The sequence below is a fragment of the Phacochoerus africanus genome, chromosome 3 (genome assembly GCF_016906955.1).
Source record: "Phacochoerus africanus isolate WHEZ1 chromosome 3, ROS_Pafr_v1, whole genome shotgun sequence".
Taxonomy (NCBI): Eukaryota; Metazoa; Chordata; class Mammalia; order Artiodactyla; family Suidae; genus Phacochoerus; species Phacochoerus africanus.
In genome coordinates, this window is record NC_062546.1 from 54,892,991 (window position 1) to 54,916,417 (window position 23,427).

Here is a 23,427-nt window from a genome sequence, read left to right on the forward strand (position 1 = left end):
TGATTAAGGCAAAAAAAAAAAGAGAGAGAGAGAGAGAGGCTCAGGCAATCAGAGTTCATGCAGCTGTCTCTTGGTGGGTGACATTTACGTTTCCTGTCATTGACTTTGTCATTGGTTTAGTTTTTGCCCTCAGGAAAAATTCTAAATCCCTTAGCATGGAATAAAAACACCCAAGTCAGATTGGTTCCTGGGGAAGTATTCAGCCTTATCTCCCTCCTCCCCGCCTCTGCCCCTTTCCTCTGGCTGGCATCCAGTCAAATAGACAGCTTACAATTCCAAACAGCTCTACCCATTTTTCCTTATCCTTCAGGTATCTACTTCCATATCACCTCCACCAAAAAGCTGTCAATATTAACACCTAAGCTGGATGTCCCTTCTGAGTGTTCCAACTGTGCCCCTTTTTGCACCCCTCATAGGACTTATGACTCTATATGGAAATTCCTGTTGGTCTATTTTCCCAGATTATAATGTGGGATTCTTCAGGGTGGCCCTGTGTCTCCTTCCACTTGTAATTCCAATGCTTGTCACAGTACCTTAGCCCATGGCTGTTAAGTAAATGAGTGAGAAATGAGAAAACCAGAAGCTCTGATACCCAGCCTGGAGAGCAGTTAGCTCAGCAAGGAAACACCAGGGGCGGGGGTGGGGGAATGATGAAATAATCATGGTGTATTTTGTGTTATAGTTGAATATAGATATTTTTTCATTTTTCTTAACATGTTTAAAGGTCTCAGCTGTTCTTACCTAATTTATATTTAGTTAAATAGGAAGTATTTTAGATAAAGGATGTCATTCTTTTTCTCAACAGATGCTAGCTAAATATGGATCTGAACCTTACAGAACTCCCCTCCAAGGTCTCTGTCATGAAGATGGACTTGAAAGAGCAGGCAAAGAATATGTAGAGATACTGAAGAGAAACTACATGCTCTGAATAACAGTGACATTTTTCTGGTTTTACTCCAAGTGTCAATTATAATGTATGGACTCCTGAGTTTTCTATTGGAAAATGACTATATGTGAAATTCTTCATGATCATTTCTCTTTGCACATACCGGCACAGTCAAGAGATGTCTCCAGAGTTGAAAATAAATACTTTTATGGTTCATGATGCCCTAGTTTGAGACTTGGAAATATCTAGCAGCTTTGTAGTTGACTCTAATTCAGATAGGTGCTAGAGTTGTGGTTGTGTCTGAGATGAGAAAAAGACAGCAGCAGGTGGATTTCCCTCTTCGTGAGGTAATAATCGCACATTTCGTGGTTTAGGCTTCATTCCAACTGAGATTACTGAGAGTGATGCAACCAGTTTTACCGCTACACAACGGAGGTTTATTTCAAGGGGCAAGATTCACTAAAAGTTTAACTGCTTTTAGAGTGTAACTCCCAGCACACCTGAAAAACAAGATCAACCACCACCACTTTTCTAGAGCAGGGGTTGGCAACTTCTGGCAAATAGGGCCAGAGAGAGAGTCAGTGTTTTAGATTTGACAATTTCAGCCTCTGTTGTATCTAATCATCCCAGTCATTGTGGCCACAAAGCAGCCACAGATGGAGGGTAAATACAGGAGTAGTAATTGTGTTTCCAGAAAACATTATTTATAGATAATGAAATGTGAATGTCCCATAATTTTCATGTGTTGCAAGGTAATATTTTTAAATTACTTTCAACCACTTAAAAACATAAACCATTCTTAGCTTGTAGATCCTACCAGCACAAGCCAGGGATGGAATTTGGCCCCTGGGATGTAGAAAGCCATGGCCTGTCTAGAGAGTAACCCTGGGACCGCCCCTCCTTAGACACCAGCTTTCCAAAACCAATTGACTGTACTAGCCCTGTGCCAGAAAATATGAAAATTAAATCCAAATGTCAACAAATCACCAAAAGCTGACCAAAGTGAGGAAGGCTCAAGTCTTCCCCTGGAGGGCCCTCACCCCCCCCCCCCAACTGCTCAGCATCTTGGCTCCTCCCTAGAGGAGACTAGAGGGTAAGAGGGTGGTTACTGCACAAATAACTGGGGTGAACAGTCTTAGCCTCTCAGCAAAACCCATACCCACAGCCACATTCTGCCCACCCAGCCCGTCTATCCTAATGTCTGGGGCTCCTCCTGTCTAATCCCTGTGGCAGGACAGCTGCCCACTGGATTCCATGACTGCTCAACAGGGTCCTCTCCTGGCTCACACCTGGTTGTGTGGACCCCACCTGCCCTTCCCCACCTCCTCCTCCATGAAACTGCCCTGACAGGATGTTACCTACATGGAGTCCTTTCCTTGTTTCTTGCTGCTGAACATTTAAGACAGCATTGTTCTAGGCCCATCTATTATGACCCATACTAGTACTCTCATCAGTTTATTATTAGGCAGTGGTGTTTTAGGGGTTGGTTCTCTTATGAACTTGTTAAGAAGCTTCCTTTTGGGGAGGTGCACCTGCAGCATATGGAAATTCCTGGGCCAGAGATACAGAGCCTTGGCTACTGGCCTAGCCCATAGCCACAGCAACATTGGATCCAAGCTCCATCTGCAACCTATGCCACAGCCCATGGAAACGCCAGATCCTTAATCCCCTGAAAAAGATTTTGGTCTCAGAATTCCAGCTATGAGGCACTGGGTTAAGGAAGTGACTGAAAAACCGAGCACAAGGCAGGGATGCCCACTCTCACCACTGTTACTCAACATCTTATTGGAAGTCCTAGCCACAGCAGTCAGACACACAGAAGAAATAAAGGGCACCCAAATTTGAAAAGAAGAGGTAAAATTGTCACTGTATGCAGATGACATGATAGAATGTATAGAAAACCCTAAGGACTCCATACAAAAACTACTTGACCTGAGCAACGAATTCAGCAATGTAGCAGGATACAAGATGAACATTCAGAAATCGGTTGCATTTCTGTATACTAACGGTGAAATATGAGAAAAAAATATGAAAATACAATAACTTTAGAAATCGCACCCCCCAAAAAATAACTGTCTATGAGTAAACCTGACCAAGGAGATGAAAGACTTATATACTGAGAACTATCAAACATTAATCAATGAATTAAAGAATATTCAAAGAAAGGGAAAGATATTCAATGCTCCTGGAATGGAAGAACTAATATCGTAAAAATGGCCATACTGCTCAAAGTAATCTGCAGATGCAATGCAATTCCTATCAAATGACCCATAACATTTTTCACAGAACTAGAACAAGCAATTCAAACATTTATATGGAACCATAAAAGACCCAGAATTGCCAAAGCAATCCTGAGGAACCAAAACGAAGCAGGGGGCATAACTCTCCCAGACTTCAGGCAATATGACAAAGCCACAGTCACCAAGACAGTGTGGTACTGGTACCAAAACAGACAGATGGACCAATGGAACAGAACAAAGAACCCAGAAATAAACCCAGATGCCTACTGTCAATTAATCTCTGACAAAGGAGGCAAGAATATAAAATGGGAAAAAGACAGTCTTTTCAGCAAGGGGTGCTGGGAAAACAGGACAGCCGCATGTAAATCAATGAAACGAGAACACACCCTCACACCATGCACCAAAATAAACTCAAATGGCTTAAAGACTTAAACATAAAACAAGACATCATCAAACTCCTGGAAGAGAACATAGGCAAAACATTCTCTGACATCAACCTTACAAATGATTTCTCAGGTCAGTCTCCCAAGGCAACAGAAATAAAAGCAAAAATAAAGCAATGGGACCTAATCAAACTGACAAGCTTTTGCAAAGAGAAGGGAACCATAAAAAAAAGGATAACCTATGGAATGGGAGAAAATAGTTTCAAGCAATGCACCTGACGAGAACTTAATCTTGACTAAAACATACAAATGACTTATACAACTCAGCAGCAAAACAAAAACAACAAAAACAAAAACCAACTACCCAATTGAAAAATGGGCAAAACACCTGAATACACATTTTCCAAAAAAGGTATACAGATGGCCAAACAGCACATGAAAAAAAAAACAAAAAAAAAAACCTCCACATCACTGTTTATTAGAGAAATGCAAATCAAAACTACCATGAGGTACCACCTCACACCAATCAGAACGGCCATCATTAATAAGTCCACAAATAACAAATGCTGGAGAGGGTGTGGAGAAAAGGGAACCCTCCTACACCCTTGGTGGGAATGTCAATTGGTACAACCACTGCGGAAAACAGTGTGGAGGTACCTTAGAACTACCGTATGACGCAGCAATCCCACTCTTGGGCACATATCCAGACAAAACTTTCCTTGAATAAAATACACGCGTCTGTGTGTTCATGGCAGCACTATTTCACAACAGCCAAGACGTGGAAACAACGTAAATGTCTATCGATGGATGAATGGATTAAGGAGAAGTGGCATATACACACAATGGACTATTAGCCACAAAAAAGAACAAAATAATGCCATTTGCAGCACCATGGAAGGAACTAGAAACTCTCATTCTAAGTACGTCAGAAAGAGAAAGACAAATACCATATGATATCACTTATATCTAAAAACTAATATATGGCACAAATGAACCTTTCCACAGGAAAGAAACTCATGGACTTGGAGAATAGACTAGTGGTTGCCGAGGGGGAGGGGGAGGGAGTGGGATGGATGGGAGTCTGGGATGCAAACCATTCATATTCTTCCAGTTTAAAACCATGGAAACTTTTTTCCATTTATGTGTATCTTCTTCAGGTTTATCATCCATGTTTTGGTTTCTTTCAGTGTGTGGATATTTTACCTACTTGATTTAATTATTAGTGAATGTTCTGTTATTTCTGATGCCATTTTAAATATGATTGCTATTTTTTACTCCATGAATTTTATTACACTTACAGGTGTACAAAATCATCAAGACCCAGTTTTATAGCATTACCGTCCCTAACCCCCAGCCCATCCCCCCACCCCCCAAACTGTCTCCTTTGGAAACCATAATTTTTTCAAAGTCTGTTAAGTTTCTGTTCTGCAAAGAAGTTCATTATGTCCTTTTTTTTAGGTTCCACATGTAAGGGACAGCATATGATGTTTGTGTCTCACTGTCTGACTAACCACACCTAGCATGATAATTTCTAGGTCCATCCATGTTGCTGCAAATGCTGTTCTTCCTTTCCTTTTAATGGCTGAGTAATATTTCATGGTGTATATGTACCATGTCTTCTTTATCCACTCCTCTGTTGATGCACATGTAGGTTGTTTCCACGTCTTGGCTATTGTAAGTAGTGCTGCAATGAACACTGGAGTACACATATCTTTTCGAGTCATGGATTTCTCTAGATCGATGCCCAGGAGTGGGACTGCTGGATCAAATGGGCATTCTATTTTGAGTTTTCTGAGGAATCTCCATACTGTTTTCCACAGTGGTTGCACCAACTTACATTCCCACCAACAGTGTACTAGGGTTCCCTTTTTTCCACACCTTCTCTAGCACTTATTGATTGTAGATTTTGATAATGGCCCTTCTGGCTGGTGTAAGGTCATACCTCATCATAGTTTTGATGTTCATTTCTCTAGTAATTAATTATGTTGAACAACTTTTCATGTGTTTTCATGTGGCCATCCGTATCTCTGCTTTGGACCATTGTCTGTTTATATCAGAAGATGCCCATTTTTGGATGGGCTTTTTTTTTTTTTTTTGGTTTTGAGCTATAGGAAGTGTTTATAAATTTTCTAAGTTAATCCCATGTCTGTTGCTTGATTCTGTGCGTTGTCTTTTTGTTTTGTTTCAGGTTTCCTTTGCTGTGCAGAAACATCTAAGTTTAATTAGTTCCCATTTGTTTATTTTTGCTTTTCTTTTTTTTTCTTAATAATGATTTTTATTTTTTTCCATTAGAGATAGTTTACAGTGTCCTGTCAATTTTCTACTGTACAGCATGGTGACTCAGTTACACATAAATGCATACCTTCCTTTTTCTCACATTATCATGCTCCATCATAAGTGACTAGACATAGTTTTTATTTTGTCATTACTCTAGCAGTTGGATCTGAGAAGATATTGCTGTGATTTATGTTGGAGAGTGTTTGTCCTATGTTTTCCTCCAAGAGTTTGTAGTATCCAGTCTTATATTTAGATCTTGAATCCACTTTGTGTTTCATTTTTAACGGTGTCAGGAAGTGCTCTAATTTCATTCTTCTATGTGTAGCTGTGCAGTTTTTCCAGCAACTCTTGTTGAAGGGTCTGTCTTTTCTCCATTGTATATTCTTGTCTTCTTTGTCATAAATTGTTGACTGCAGGCAACAACCGTGGTTTTCATTCTGCTCTTTCTCAGCCCAGCACTGCCAGAACTGCCTGGCTTCCTACCCTTGGGCTGTTGCTGTGCCAGTCATGTCCTCCTCCTCTCCAGCCATGTGTGCCCTGGCCTGTGCGGCTGCCCCATTAGGGACTTGGTGCTACAAGAGGGGTCAGAGGAGGCGGGGTGTGGGTGCTGTTCCAGCAGCTCCTCCTGCTCCCGAGGCGACTCTTGAGAGACTGAAGCCCATCCAGGAGCTGATGGAGCCTCAGAATGGCCTCAGAATGGAAAAGGGAAGAAAGACTCTGATTCCATGTTGCATCTGTTTCTTTTCCATTAACCATTAACCTTTGTGTCCTGTTGCTAATGCTACAAGTGTATCAGTAAAAGACTTTTGCCAATAGCCTGAAATATATCCGAGAGCCTTGTTCTCAAGACTCTGACCTTTAGTTTTGTTTTTTTTTCTTTTTCTCTTCTCTTTTCAAATTGTGATCAACTGTTATTTCCCCAACAGAATTTTTTTTTTCCTTCTGTACAGCAAGGTGACCCAGTTACACATACATGCATACATTCGTTTTTCTCACATTATCATGTTCCATCTTAAGTGACTAGACATAGGTCCCAGTGCTACACGGCAGGATCTCATTGCTAATCCTTCAAAGTTCTATTCATGTAGAGGTAAATTTGCAAAAGAGGGAGTAACATTTATTCTTTTGGAAGTTTGTAGGCATAGTGTGGCCTGACCTAATGGACAAAGGATTCCTGCAGCAAGCAGTTTGCAACCAACAACCATACCCTCCCCTTCCCCCCACTTTTAAGGATGAAAGAAGCCTGAATTCCACTTGGGGGAAGAGGGTCCTTTGGCTTTTCTGTCCGCTAGCTTTCTGAATAAAAGTGTCATTCCTTGCCCCAACAACTCTCAATGCATTAGCCAGTCAGGGGGCAAAAGGTATGAGCTTGGACTCAGTAACACAAAGGGTGTGATGCTGTCCTCACCACCCTCCTCCACAGTGAGACCAAGGCCCCCTAAAACAGAGCTACCTTACTGAGCTGACCATTCTTCTTGGTGCTGAACACAGTTTTGTGTGCTGAGGCACAGCTAGGGCAAGCAATACCAAAACATGTGGGTTTGGAGCAGAGAAAGCTTTATTGCAGCATCATGCAAGAATGGGGGCCCCTACACCCCAACCCTGAACTCCCCAAAGGGTTTCAGCAAAGTGTTTTCAGGGGCCAGGGGAGAGAGGACCATGGTTAGTTGTTGCAAACTTCTTGGTGCAGGAATTGTTTTAGTAGGTCAAGTCAAGATGTTCCTGTAAACCTCCAACAAAAGACATGCTGTCTTCTGTCCTGCAACTTTTTAAATCTCTTCAGGAATAGAAAAATGCTTTACCTGGAATGGCAGGGTCTTGAGAATGGGCTGCCCTGTACATTGCAGATTATAGGCAACATTCTTCACTGGAAGCAAAAGCAATAGAATACAAAGGTCGGCAGGGATGTCATGCCAGGTTCCCTTCAGAGGAGGCACCAGCTGCATCGGGTCTGCCGCCTGCCTGGTAATGAGGGTAAATTGGTTATGAAGGAAGGCAGTATAGAACTCAATTGTATGAAACGCTTTTGTTAATAAAATGCTCAACTTCTTCCACTGCTTCAGAAAATCTCATGTGAATGCTTCTGTGTAGATGGTTTATTTTTTTTAACAGTGAGATAATAGATTCATTTATTTATTTGTATTTCCACAATATGTTATTTTTTCTACTGTATAGTTTATTTTTGAATGAAGATCATTTATTTGTACTTCCACAATGTTATTTTTTCTACTGTATAGTTTATTTTTGAATGAAGATCTTTCAATAGTAAAAAGACACTCTAGGTGGAGGCACTTGCAATATAGTTTGAAATATCCCCAGGCATTTCAGAATGAAGTGGATAAATATAACTAGATGTTTCCAAAAGCCCGCCCTCATTTCTAGAATGGAAACAAAGTTCCAGAGTTACAATTCAAGAATTCCATATTGTTTTCCTTGTTTCTAATACTAGAAAGTCATGATCAGAAACCCAGGGTGAAAACCAGCTTAGCCCCCCTCTTATTCCCTTCTTCAAGCAGCTTTTTGGGGTTTTTTTGTTTTTGCCACTGAAATTTTCACATGACATTATAACAGAACCACTTTCTTCATTTTATGTATTTAAGATTCTATGTTGAAAAATAAAAAAAAAAGAAAAATTATTACCATGGAACAAAACTTAAAATTTTAGTTTCATAGAAGTATAAGAATGGAAAGCTCATTTTAAGGAAAAATCCATTGACGCCTTTTTCCTACTCCTTGCCACTTATTAAATAGTTGGCAAATCCCAAATTCTAGCCACCCCTCCAAACCACATTTCTTTGTGAGCATCTGCATACAGACACATGTAATTAAATGGTTTTTCCTCAGGCAGTCTGCTTGTATCTAATTTGCAGACTTCCAATCACTGAAACTAAGAGGGTAGAGGAAAAGTTTTCCCCCAACAAATACCAAGAGCTAAAATTCTCTCTTCCCTCGTCTTTCTGTCCTCTCCCCGTACTTGGCCAAACTCCAGCTCACAAGACATTGATTATCATTCCTCCCCTCTTACCTCACCCAGTGCTGTAGGTTCCCGGATGTCTTGGCCATCTGCCTGCAGGCGGCGCTCCTTCTGCTCCTGCTGCCTATGCTGGCCTTGCTGGGCAGCCTGATGGAGTCGGTGGCCGGTGGCCAGTGCGTGGGGCCCGCAGACAGGGCGCCCTGGGAGGGACTGCATCCAGCTCCGCAGGCGTAAGTGGCGTTTCTCCACAGCCTGCAGCGACCATTGATCAGCGAGGTGAGGCTGGACCTTCTGCATTGGCTGTAGTGTCCTCAAGGTTGCCCCCAGGCAGGCCCTCACTTGGTGTTTTCTCCCAGGAGTTAACTGCTGTCATGTAGACTGATGTGGCTTTGCCCTAATTTAGGACCCTGACACATTGTTCTCGGCAGCCCAGGTGCCCAGGGTAGAATCTGGCACTCAGGAGAAACAGTCAACAAGTAGATGGTGATGGGAGTTCCCGTTGTGGTGCAGCAGAAACGAATCTGACTAGGAACCATGAGGTTGTGGGTTTGATCCCTGGCCTTGCTCAGAGGGTTAAGGATCCGGCGTTGCTGTGAGCTGTCGTGTAGGTCACAGACGAGGCTTGGGATCTGCCGTTGCTGTGGCTCTGGTGTAGGCCGGCGGCTACAGCTCCGATTGGACCCCTAGCCTGGGAACCTCCATATGCCTCGGGTATGACCCTAGAAAAAAGACGAAACAGATTGTCCTCCATGGTGCCAGGAATGGATGGTGCAGGACTCAAAATAGCAAATGTTAAATTCAAGTACTTGAGATTTGCAGTCCAGGTCTGCCAGCATGCCAGCCTTTATTTATTTATTTATTTATTTATTTATTTAATTATTTATTTATTTATTAAATGGCTGCACCGTGGCATATGGAACTTCCCAGGCTAGGGGTTGAATTGGAGCTGCAGCTACTGGCCTACACCACGGCCACCGCAACTTGGGATCTGAGCCACAACCTACAGACAACCTACGCCACAGCTTGCAGCAACAATGGATCCTTAACCCACTAAGCAAGCCTCATGGACACTACATTGAGTTCTTAACTGGCTGAGCCACAACAGGAACTCTGAATCCCCACCCTGAGAAGGGCTCAGGTGAGGGTTGAGATGCGCATGGTATGTGTAGGTAGGGGTGGGAATGGTAGGAGAAAACTGAGTCACAAAATTTCCAATGCAGATTCTCAGTCGTTCCATGGATCTTTGGGGGAAAGAGCTTTTGGAAGACGATGACAATGTTAGTATGTCAGTGAACTTCAGCCTATGGGAGAAGAACAATGAGCCTGTATTATACACTTGGCAGTACTTCTTTTCTGACTTTAGGTCAAAATCAGAGTCATGGTCTTAGAAGTTCCATCTCTCCCTATCCATTTTAGAGGGAGAAAACTTGAGGCCGATTGAGGGAAATTGGCTTGTCTGGACTCACACAGTTGAGTCTGAATAATCTGGTGAGAAGGAAGGGTGACCCAAGCCTCATTGTTTTATTCTGGGTTCATTTGTGTAGTTGGCATCATGGGCCTTTTCCCACAGGTATGGCTAAGTAGATGCACCTGATGAGAATTAGATGACTGGATGGAGTTTCTAGGGGTTCTGAGCGCTGCTGTCCCCATCCTATCCCCAGAACCCCAGAAATAAATATCCTTAATAGAGGCTCCCCCAGAGACCCAGAATGAGTGCTCTCCACTGGGGTCCTGTCTGACTTTGTTCACAGTTCTGGCTGCCTGGTGGGGTGAGGGGGTGGCCTAGGTGGCAGGTGACTACACAGCCAGCCACTCCTGCCCTGCCCACCAGATGGTGATGGCTGTGCTGAGGCTTCTCCCAAGTGCTGGAGTCAAAATGTACAAGCTCTAAGGCTCATTCTTCTCTGACACCAGAGATAAGCTTGAAGGAGTGGGAGACTGATTGTGGGAGATGGTACCAGGTTGTCTAGTCTCCAGGCAGCCAGTTCTCACGAACTGGTATGCCGAGCAGAGGCGGGGGCCCAGGACATCTGAGTGGGCTGTGCTGATGGGGCTGACCTGACTGTGAGGAAATGACCTTGAGGGAATGAAATAGTAATGGGCTGAGATTCTTGTTCATTTTTCTATTGAGGCATCCCTTGATGGCAGTACAATTTTAGCATGAACTTTGTAGAATGCTTGGAATTGAAGAAACACAAACAAAAACAGGAGTTCCCTTTGTGGTTCAGCAGAAATGAACCTGACTAGCATCCAGGAGGATGCCAGTTCAATCCCTGGCCTTGTTCAGGGGGTTAAGGATCCGGCGTTGCCATGAGCTGTGGTATAGGATGAAGATGCCGCTCAGATCACATGTTGCTATGGCTGTGGTGTAGGTCACTTTGCTGCACATCAGAAATTGGCACAACATTCTAAATCAACTATGCTTTAATGGGAAATTTTAAAAAATTCAAGAAAATAAAATGAGGACTCAGTGAGGAGCAAGACTGGGACCCTGCCCTCAAGCACTTTCCAGTCTAGAAGGGGCAGAAAGAAAACAACCCCCAACAGTGTGAGTTTACTATCACGTCCATCCCAAGTGGCTGAAGTGTGAGCTTTGCTGGCTCAGGGCTGGTGTCTGGCCTAGTCACTGCCGTGCTCCAGGGTCTGGTAGTACCTGCACACGGTACATGCTGAGGAAAGATTTGCTGAATGAATAAGTGCTTATTAACTCTGTCCTCCTCTTCTGTTCCTGATCAGTTATAATTCCTATTTTGGGATTTTTCACAGAAGAACAGTCAGCCTGTATGTTGATTTAGATTTCTAATATGTTAAATAAAATTCTTCAAAAAGCAATAGTGTTCTAGCAGAAACAAAGCAATGGTCTGGCATTTTATGGAGCTTGACTGTTATTTATTCCCCATTGCTGTAGTCACAGGCACGTGAAGTTAGGGTTAACGTAACCCCATTTCTTCATTTTGTGGGATGAGGAAGTACATGCCATCCAATAATCATAAAAACATGTGCTGGAGTTCCCGTCATGGCTCAGTGGTTAACAAATCTGACTAGGAACCATGAGGTTGTGGGTTCAATCCCTGGCCTTGCTCAATGGGTTAAGGATCCAGCGTTGCCGTGAGCTGTGGTGTAGGTCACAGACACGGCTCAGATCCCCAAGTGCTGTAGCTCTGGCGTAGGCTGGTGGCTATAGCTCCAATTAGACCCATGTCCTGGGAACCTCCATATGCCATGGGAGCGGCCCTGGAAATGGCAAAAAGACAAAAAAAAAAAAATGTTCTCAACATCATGACTCACCCTGGGAAGGCAAATTTAAATCACAGTGAGCTATAGTACCCACCCACCAGAATGGCCATAATGAAAAAGACTTAGGAGTTGGTGGCATCTCTGTGGTCCCAGGATGCCACCAGCACTGGCACAGTGGGTTAAAGGATCCGGCCTCACTGCAGCTGTGGCTGGGATCTGATCCCTGGCCTGGAAACTCCATATGCTTCAGAGTAGCCAAAAAAGAAGAAAAAAAAAAAGAAAGAAAGAAAAGAAAAAGACCGACAGTACCAAGTTTGGGGGAAGATGTGGAGCGGCTAGAAGTCTTTTTTAAATTTTAATAAAAGTATAGTTGATTAACAATATTGTGTTAATATCTGCTGTACAACAAAGTGATTCAGTTATGCATATAACTTTTAAATATATATCCTTTTCCATTATGGTTTATCATAGGATATTGGATGTAGTTCTCTGCACAATACAGTAGGGCCTTGTTGTTTATCCTCTCTTACATCTGTTAACCCCAACCTCCCACTCCATCTCTCCTCCAACCACATCTTCCTTGGCAACCGCAAGTCTGTCCTCCTTGTCCGTGAGTCTGTTTTTGTTTCAGAGATGGGTTTGTTTGTACCCTATTTTAGAGTCCACACATAAGTGATGTCATATGGTATTTGTCTGTCTCTTTCTGATTTCATTTAGTACAAATCTCTAGTTGCCTCACATTGCTGCAAAAGGGCATTGCTTTTTTAAAAAATTCAATCATTTTATTATATTTATAGTTGTATAACCATCATCACAACCTGATTTAATTTTTGTAATTTTTTGTCTATTTAGGGCCTCACTCACGGCATATGGAGGTTCCCAGGCTAAGGGTTGAATCAAAGCTATATCTGCCGACCTACGCCACAACCACAGCAATGCCAGATCCAAGCCATGTCCGAGATCTACAGCACAGCTCATGGCAATGCCGTCTTTAACCTACTGAGCAAGGCCAGGGATCGAACCTGCATCCTCATGGCTATTAATCAGATTCGTTCCCGCTGAGCCACAAGGGCACCTCCACAACCTAATTTTAGAACATTTCCATCCCAAACTCTCATCCTTCCCCCACAACCTGGATCCTTTGGTAACCATAAGTATTTCAAAGTCTATGAGTTTCTGTTCTGCAAATGAGTTCTTTGGATCCTTTTTTAAGCTTCTACATATAAGTGATATCTTATGACGTTTGTGTTTCATGGTCTGACTAACTTCACTTGGCATGATAATTTCTAGGTCCATCCATGTTGCTGCAAATGCCATTAGTTCATTCCTTTTTATGGCTGAGTGATGTTCCATTGTGTATATGTACCATATCTTCCTCAATCTCTCCTCTGTTGGTGGACATTTAGGTTGCTTCCATGTCTTGGCAATTGTATAGAGCGCTGCAATGAACATTGGGGTATATGTATCTTTCTAAGTCATTCTTTTCTCTAGATAGATGCCCAGGAGTGTGACTGCTAGATCATATCATAATTCTATTTTCAGTTTTTCGAGGAATCTCCATACTATTTTCCATAGTGGTTGCACCAATTTACATTCCCACCAACAGTGTAAGAGGGTTCCCTCTTCTCCACACCCTCTCCAGGGTTTATTGTTTGTAGACTTTTGATGATGGTCATTCTGGCTGGTGTAAGGTGGTAGTAGTTTTGATTTGAATTTCTCTAATAATTAGTGATGTTGAACATCTTTTCACATCTGTATGTCTTCTTTGGAGAATTGTCTGTTTAGATCTTCTGCCAATTTTTTTTGATGGGGTTGTTTATTTTTTTGATAGTGAGTTTAGGGAGATGTTTATATAATTTGGAGATTAATCCCTTGCCAGTTGCTTCATTTGCAAATATTTCCTCCCATTCTGTTGGGTGGTCATTTGGTTTTGTTTAGGGTTTCCTTTGCCATGTAAAAAGTTTTAAGTTTAATTAGGTCCCATTTGGGAGTTCCCTTTGTGGTTCAAGTGGAAACAAATCTGACTAGTTTCCATGAGGATATGGCTTCGATCCCTGGCCTCACTCAGTGGGTAAGCATCAATTAAGGATTACACCTCCTTGCTGTCAGCAGCTTGGTCCACATGGGGACCCTCTTACCTCAAATCAGACTGTCTAGGAAGGGCATCCTAGGAGCAAGAACCTCTGTGAGCCTGGCTGAGGCCTTTGTAGAAAGGCCTTTGAAACGGCTTTGCAGTTTAGCCTGCTCTTTTGTCCTGCCCTGTTGTGGGCACATCCTTACAAATTTGTTCCTAAGATCACGTCCCTCCTCCAATCTTTACAGGTTTTTTTGTTTGTTTGTTTGTTTGTTTTGCTTTTTAGGGCTGCCCCTGCAGCATGTAGAGGTTCCCAGGCTAGGGCTTGAATTGAAGCTGTAGCCACTGGGCTATGCCACAGCAATGCAGGATCCAAGCCACATCTGTGACCTACACCACAGCTCACGACAACGCCGGATCCTTAACCCACTGAGCGAGGCCAGGGATCAAACCCGCAACCTCATGGTTCCTAGTTGGATTCGTTAACCACTGCACCATGATGGGAACTCCTCCTGTATGTATCTTTGACAGTCCAGATCCCCTTGGGCTAAGGAGGGATCATTCATTCGCTGATCACTGGAGAAAATCTGTCACTCTGAGCCCCTATTTAGTGTCAGAAATCCCTGGTACTATAGCGAGAAGTAAGAACTATTCACAGTGCTGCTGTTGCAGACTGTGGGGTCGTGTCAGAAGAACACTGGTAAGAGCCAACATGAAAGGGCGGTTTTAATCATTAAAAAAGAATCAGGAGGAGTTCCCTGGTGGTGCAGCAGGTTAAGGGCCAGGCACTGTCACTGCAGTGGCTCCTGTTGCTGCTGTGCTATGGGTTCAATGCCTGTTTCAGGAACTTCCACATGCTGTGGATGCAGCCAAAAAAAAAAAAAAGGGATCGAGAATAACGAATGTAATTGATGGAAATACATTGAACATTCAAAAACCAAAGAGTTCATTATGAAGCTAAAAGGCACAAGGTCCCCTTACCCAAACAAAAGTAAAAGCAATACTTTGGTTGCTTTTGGAGAGAACAAGTACACAAGGATACCTGATGTTAACTGGTATGATTTAAAGTTATCACTTGAGGAGTTCCCGTCATGGCTGAGCAGTAACAAATTCGACTAGTATCCGTGAGGATGCAGGTTTGGTCTCTGGCCTAGCTCAGTGGGTTAAGGGTCCTGTGTTGCTGTGAGCTGTGGTGTGGGTCACAGATGCAGCTGGGATCCTAACTTGCTGTGCCTGCGGTACAGGTCAGCAGCTGTAGCTCTGATTCAACTGCTAGCCTGGGAACTTCCATAGGCCGTTAGTGCAGCCCTAAAAAGCAAAAAAGAAAAGTTGTCACTTGAATTCCCACTGTGGCTCACTGGGTTAAGAACCCAACATAGTGTGTGTGTGTGTGTGTGTGTGTGTGTTTATGACTGAATCTCTTTGCTATACAGCAGAAATTTACATAACATTGTAAATCAATTGTACATTAAATTTTTTTTTAAATAAAGGCAGAAAAAAAATAAATTTGTCACTTGAAAGGAAGGATCCTCTGTCCCACCAGTCCTGTTTTGACTGTATTTTTATGATAAGGAAATAGTCCTAGATGGTGAAGGTAGATCCTTTACAGAAAAGCCCAGCTAATAAATGTGGCAGAATGGCAGAATATTTTGCATCAACTAATGACCTAATTGTTTCAAGGAAAAATCATGAGTGGGTGGAATCACTGGATGAAAGGGGAACTTTACGGGCAGGCTATCCCCAGCTGGATGCATGTGTCAGGCACATGGCCAGAAGCAGGAAGTTCTCTCCTGGTGGGAAAGAGCCCCTGCACAGTGTTGCCGGGGAGCTTCTCAGCCGAGGCTTGACAGCTCATCTCCCACTTACAGAACACTTGGAGGATGGAGGAACAAACAAGCCCAGGCACAAGTGTCCTGGCAGATCAAGAGTGTGAATGATATGCACTGATAGGGGACCGTGGCTGCTGATGGATGCATGAGATTTAAGACACTTTACTAATACAAACCTCGCTTGGATCCTGATCTGAATACAGGGATTACAAAAAGCATTTTTTTTTTTTTTAGGGGCACGACTGTGGCATATGGAAATTCCCAGGCTAGGGGCTGAATTGGAGCTGCAGCTGCCAGTCTACACCACAGCCATAGCAACTTGGGATCTGAGCCACGTCTGCGACCTACACCACAGCTCACAGCACTGCCGATCCCTGACCCACTGAGTGAGGCCAGGGATCGAACCTGCATCCTCAAGGAGACTGGTCGGGTTCATTACTGCTGAGCAACAACAGGAACTCCTGACCTTGACATTTTTGAGGAGAACTGGCCAATGTTGTTACTTGGGTTTGCCTGCTGCCCTCTCGTGACTGGGAAGAGGCTGGGCGTCTCTGGTGGAGTGTCTCGAGGGGAGTCCTGCAGAAGTGACTCCACTCATCATTGTGCTGTCCTTTCTAAGGTTCCTGATGAGGTGAGCAGGGGTTTGGGTGGACACGTTGGGAAAAATAGAATATAGGAAAAATATGTTCAGGAAGTTCCCTTGTGCTGCACTGGATTAAGGGTCCAGTGTTGTCATTGCTGTGGCTCAGGTTGCTGCTGTGGTGTGGATTCGAGCCCTGGCCCAGGAACCTCCACATGCCGCAGGTACACCCTTCCTAAAATATATATATATTTTTATGACTGGATATATGGATCATGTTTAGATACTGATTTGAGCAATTAAACTGTAGAAAAGATAGGAAAATTGAACTGGATATTTGATAATGTTGAGGATTTTTTTTTCTTTAATGGCTGTACCCACAGCATATGGAAGTTTCCAGGCTAGGGGCTGAGTCAGAGGTGCAGCTGCGACCTATGCCACAGCCACAGCAATATCAGATCCTTAACCCACTGCATCGGGCTGCAGGTTGAACCAGTGCCTCTGCAGAGACAAGCCAGATCATTAACCCACTGCACTGGGAACTCCCAAGGAATTATTGGTAATATTTTAAAATGTGGTAATAGTATGGTAGTTACATTTAAAAATAAAGAATCCTTACATTTAAAAATAAAGAATTCCTTGGGAACTCCGAAGTAATTATTGATAATATTTTAAAATGTGGTAATAGTATGGTAGTTACATTTAAAAATAAAGAATCCTTATCTTTTAGTAATAGTAAAGGTATTTATGGTGAAGTATTTCTGGGTGAAATGGTATGATGTCTGTGACTTTTCTTTAAAATAATAAAGCCCAGGGAGTTCCCCGGCGGCCCAGCAGTTAAGGATCTGGCATTGTCACTGCTGTGGCTCAGGTTTGGTCCCTGGCCCAGGAATTTCCGCATATGCAGTTGCAGCCAAAAAAGTGATAATAATCAAGCCAAGGCAGGAGAAAGGGGCAGTGGGCGGGAGCATAGATGAAGTAAGACTGACACTTGTTGAGGTAGGTGATGGGTCCATGCAGGGTCGTTATACTGGAGTGTCTGCTTATGCGTATGTATATGTGTGGAACTGTCCATGACCAAAAATAAGAAAAGGAAAAAATCCTATGATTTATTGAATAACTCAAATGTGCAAACTTTATGCAAAACATGCTTTTTTTTTTTTTTTTTGGCTGTCCCACGGCATATGGAGTTCCCAGGCAAGGGATCAGGGGATCAGATCCAAGCCACAGTTGCAACCTAAGCTATAGCTGTGGCAATGCCAGATCCTCAACCCGCTGTGCTGGGCTAGGGATTGAACCTGCTTCCCAGTGCTCCAGAGACACTGCCGATCCCATTGCACCACAGCAGGAACTCCAAAACATGGATTTTTTTTTTGCCAGGCTAACATATACTTTTTTTTTTAATAGAAGATTTATTTTCAATGTCTCCAAATCTGGTAACATAAAGTTTATTACATGTTTCAGTATCAAGAGAGCTAGAAGCACACAGTACATAAAAGGACTCAGTTTTTAGAAATGTTTTGTGTAATTTCCACTGGAAAGCCCTTGATGATTTATACTCAAAGATATGCATTCTCTTGATTTTCTCATCAAAGACATGTACCTACTAAAATGATAAATTTAATTGCTCTCATATTCCAAATAAAAAATGCAAGGTAATCATTATTATTTGAAAAAGAACAAATTGGCCTGGGGCTCTGAGTTTGCCATGGTTGTTGAGTTTGAGAAAGGATTTGTGGATTTTAATCATCAAATGTGGGGACATAAACTTGGAAAGTTCTTGTTTTTTTTTAAATTTTTTTGACCATGCCGTGGCATATGGACATTCCTGGGCCAGGGGTTGAACCTGAGCCACAGCAGTGACAATGCCAAGTCCTTAATCCCTAGGGCACCAGGGAATTCCTCCTGTTCTTATTCTTAGGGGCACAAAATGAAAGTGAAACCATCCTAGAAAATTTCAGGGGTTGTAAATAACAAATGATATTACCCCATCAGGTCACTAAGCAATCTTTAGTGTCTTAGAAATCAGGATTCGTTTCCACTGAAAAATTTAAAAAAAGAGAAGGGGAGAAGTAAACTAACTCAGAGTGAAAATATTGTGTGAAAGAGCTAAGATAAACTGTTTTATTTTTCCTAAGAACTCTCGTTTTTTTAAAGAAAAACGAGTTAATGTATTTATCTTTTGTTACTCGTGTAAATCAATTTAAAATCTTATCTGGATATTTTCGGGCACTAAACCACTGATCCAAGAGGAGAGACCCCAGCCACAAGTAACTGTACCTGAATCACTCCAAGGTCACTTTCAGACTTTCTCAGTTTGCATACACGCATTTTTATTTATTTTGCCATTGAGTCTGGAATACTGGGTTTTGCAGTTTGTATTTATATTTCTTTTTTTCTTTCTTTCTTTCTTTTTTTTTTTTGTCTTTTTTTGTTTTTTGCCTGTCCTAGGGCCAGCTCCCCGCTGCAACATGGAGATTTCCCAGGCTAGGGTCAATCATAGCTGTAGCCACCAGCCTACGCCAGAGCCACAGCAACTCGGGGTCCAAGCCTCGTCTGCAACCTACACCACAGTTCATGGCAACGCTGGATCCTTAACCCACTGAGCAAAGCCAGGGATCCTACGCCAGAGCCACAGCAACGCGGGATCTGAGCCGCATCTGCGACCTACACCACAGCTCACAGCAATGCCGGATCCGTAACCCACTGAGCGAGGCCAGGGATCGAACCCGCAACCTCATGGTTCTTAGTTGGATTCGTTAACCACTGAGCCACGATGGGAACTCCCTGTTTGTATTTATATTTTTTTGTATGGACATTCTTTTTTTTTTTTTTTCCAGAGCAGACAAATATTAATAAAATCAGGGTTGAGAGAAAGTCAGCTGTACACCTTGACTGTCCTGTTCCTACTGTTTTATTTTTTACATTTTTACTTTTTTAAAATTTATTTTCTTGATGTATACTTTATTTACAATGTTGTGTTAATTATTGCTGTAAACTATTAGAATGGATGAGCAATGCGGTCCTACAACACAGCACAGGGAACTGTATCCAATCTCTCGGGATCAAACATGGTGAAAGATATTATGAGAAAAAGAATATGTTAGTTGTGACTGGGTCAACTATGCTCTACAGTAGAAATTGGTATAACATTGTAATCAGCATATACTTGAATAAGAATATTTAAGCAAATTTCGGCTGTACGGCAGAGTGACTCAGTTATACACATATATACATTCCTTTTAAAATTCTTTTCCACTATGGTCTATCCCAGGATAGTAAATAGAGCTCACTGTGTTGTATAGTAGGGCCTTGTTGCTTATCCATCCTGTATGTAGTAATTTGCCATCTAACCCCAAACCCCCAGTCCCTCCCACTTCCTTCCTCTTCCCCCTTGGCAACCACAAGTCTGTTCTGTATGTACGTCTGTGAGTCTGTTTCTGTCTCATAGGTAGGTTCCTTTGTGTCGTGTTTTAGATTCCACACGTAAGTGTTTGTCATTGACTCACTCCATGATCCTCTCTAGGTCCATCCACGTTGCTGCACTGTCCTGCTGTTTTAACAGCCGTAGCTCATCTCTTACAGCTTGCAGACACTGTGATCAGTCATTGCTGCATTGAGCACGTGTGGTTATTTGCAGCCTTTTGCTGTCCTGACTTTAACATGTTGTCAATCAGAATTCTAGTCATGGGGAATAATGATCACCTCTCATCCTCACGACACTGTTGAATGAAGGCTCCTTTTTTTTTTTTTCTTTTGGTTTTAAGTTCTTTTATTCTCCAAAGTAATTTTTTCAAACAGGATAATATGGTATATTTTAAAGACAAACACATAGGGAATTATCTTCAACACAGGTTTGATTTCCAGTTCTCAACATATAACTTTTTTTTTTTTTTGTCTTTTTAGGGCTGCACCTGAGGCATATGGAAATTCCTAGGCTAAAGGTCGAATTGGAGCTGCAGCTGCTGGCCTACACCACAGCCACAGCCATAGCAACACAGGATCTTAGCTGAGTCTGCAACCTACACCACAGCTCAAAGCAATGCCAGATCCCCAACCTACTGATCAAGGCCAGGGATCGAACCTGCATCCTCCTGCATACTAGTCAGATTCCTTACCACTGGGCCAAATGGGAATTCCGTAATTTCTTTTATATCCAGCAGAGATGGTGGCTTCAGCCTTTCTTTTTTTAATCATTGAAACCTAGTTTATTTTATTATTTTGTTTTTAGGGCCATATCTGCAGCATTTGGAAGTTCCCAGACTAGGGGTCGAATTGGAGCTACAGTTGCCAGCCCACTCCACAGCCAGAGCAACTCAGAATCCGAGCAGATTCTGTGACCTACACAACAGCTCGTGGCAACGCCGGATCCCTAACTCAATGAGGGAGGCCAGGGATTAAACCTGCATCCTCATGGCTATTAGTCGGGATTGTTACCTCTGAGCCACAGTTGTTGCCTCTGAGCCATGGATACTAGTCAGGATTGTTACCTCAATAACTCCTGTTTTATTTTTTTATTAAAGTATAGTTGATTTACAGTGGTGCCAAGTTTGTGCCATTTCTATAGTACAGCATAGTTGACCCAGTCATACACACACACACACACACACACACACACACACACACATTTTCTTGTACTGTCTCACATTATATTCTGTCCCAAGAGATTGAATATAGTTCCCTGGGCTGTACGGCAGGACCTCATTGCTTATCCATTCTCAATGGAATAGTTTGCATCTATAACCCCAAACTCCCCGTCCATCCCACTCCTTCCTCCTCCTCCTTGGCAATTGTCTTTATTCCTCTTTCACTAATGAGGAACCCATGCTGTCAGGGTTGAGCATTTGAAAGTACTGCTATTATAAACTTTGATTCCTACTTTTGCTTCATTAAAAAAACTTTAAAATGTCTAATTCTTTAACTTGTATAGAATGTGAACTTTAATTTTCTTTCAAATTGATATCATTCTGAAAATGCTGCCAAAGAAAGTCAGTTAACCGAGCCTTTTATTTATTTACAGTTTGGAAGACTTTCATAATTGGATTTCTAAAGCAATAAACATGCGGGAAACCGATCGCCTCATCAATTCTGTGAGTTATTGGAGCACATCATGTGTGCTCTGGGTAGTTTCCTAGATTTGGAATTGAAAGTTCCCCATTGAATAATCCTTATTATCTTATGTTTTGGAAGGCCAGGTTGTGTGTCCTGCATTCTTTTTTTTTTTTTTTTTTTTTAGGGCTGCACCTGTGGCATACGAAAGTTTCCAAGGTAGGGGTCCAGTCGGAGCTGCAGCTGCCAGCCTATGCCGTAGCTACAGCAGTGCAGAATCTGAGCTGCATCTGTGACCTATACCACAGCTCATGGCAACTCCAGATCCCCTGAACCACAGAGTGAAGCCAGGGACCGAACTTGCATCCTCATGGATACTAGTCGGATTCATTTCTGTTGAGCCACAAGGGGAACTTCCAGTGTCTTGCATTCTTAATAAATAGCAGTCTCCTCTGGCCTCTGTAAAGGGTGCAGTCCTTTCTCTTTCTTTGTGAGGCTGGAGCTTGGGCTTCATCGTGATGCTGGGTGTGCAGATTGTTTTCACTCTGCCAGCAGCACTATTAATTCGTCCAGTTAAGTAGAGAGTATCAAGATGAAAACAAAAGAATAAGAGGCACCAATAGTAAAATCTATAGAGAGTTCCCTGGTGGCTCAGGGGGTAAGGACCTAGTATTGTCACTGCTTTTGCTGCTGTAGCATGGGTTCAATCCCTGGCCTGGAAACTTCTTTCTCTCCTTTTTTTTTTTTTTTTTTCATTTCAAGGCCGTACCTGCGGCTCATGGAAGTTCCTGGGCTAGGGGTCAAATCAGAGCAGCAATTGCAGGCCTGCAGCACAGCCACAGCAGTACCAGATCTGAGCTTCATCTGTGACCTACACCACAGCTACTGGTAATGTCAGATCCTAATCCTCTGGGCAAGGCCAGGGATGGAACCTGCATCTTCACAGACACTATGTTGGGTTCTTAATCTGCTGAGCCACAGTGGAAACGCCAGGCCTAGGAACTTCTGCATGCCACGGGCATGGCCAGAAAAAAAAAAAATCTATAAAAGTGATGGCTTGCTGTGATGACTGAACATGTTTTTCGTGTTAATCATTTCCTGTGGCCATATTTATGTCCATTTACGGCCATACTTGCTCTTACCTTGTTCCTGATGTCCCTTGTGGTCGTTGATCGGCTTGGCCACTGCCAGGTCAGCAGGAAGCACAAAACCAAATAAGATGAAAAACCAAACCTCTAGGTGGGGTCTTACAGAAGCAAATTACAGTGTTGTCCAGAAGAGCCATCCTTGCCTTCCACTTTGCTCATTTCTTCCCTAATAAATCAGAAAAGTGTAGTTGACACTTTAGCATTCTGAACCATCTAGTCTTTCTCCCCTTTTCCGGAAGGAGCTGGGCTCTCCAAGCAGGGCAGCTGACCCTCAACCGGAGGCCCGGCGACTGTCGGCAGCCCCACTGCACCTCCGCTGCGTGGACACATTCCAGGGGTATGTGGGGCCCCTGGGGACCCAGCGGGGGGCAGGGCACAGGACACCTCAGGTGGCAGGTTCACACATACGCACACTGCCAACCTAAGGCATTTGATGAATTGTTTACTTTCTGGGCTAGAAAGGAGTTCCTGCTGTAGAGATAAATCAGCAGCTGCTCCTAACTTGGAAGCTGTCCCAAGATCCTGTGTGACATGTCCCTAGGCAGGAACAGGGGGGTGGGGGGGCCAGAATAGGCTCCATGGGGACCTGAGAAACCTCTCACGTTAGTACAGAGCTTCCTGTGGGCCCAAGTCTGGGCAGGTGGCCGCCCTCTTCCTCACCCGCACTGGCCAGGCAGCTGGAACGTCAGGCCCTTTGGGTAGCAGACCCAGGATCACAGGGGATAGCTGTTACTCTCTAATTCTGGGTCG

General features: G+C 43.1%; 1 protein-coding gene across 1 annotated transcript in view; it reads left to right on the plus strand.

Moving 5' to 3' along the window:
• Nucleotides 1-7,691: 7,691 nt before the first annotated feature.
• Nucleotides 7,692-23,427, plus strand: part of LOC125121901 (heparan-alpha-glucosaminide N-acetyltransferase-like) — a 34,356-nt gene continuing 18,620 nt past the window's right edge. Inside the window, 5 exon segments of the mRNA XM_047770209.1 lie at nt 7,692-7,751; nt 8,821-8,990; nt 16,439-16,531; nt 21,501-21,570; nt 22,917-23,014. Of these exon segments, the coding sequence (XP_047626165.1) occupies nt 7,692-7,751; nt 8,821-8,990; nt 16,439-16,531; nt 21,501-21,570; nt 22,917-23,014 (491 nt within the window).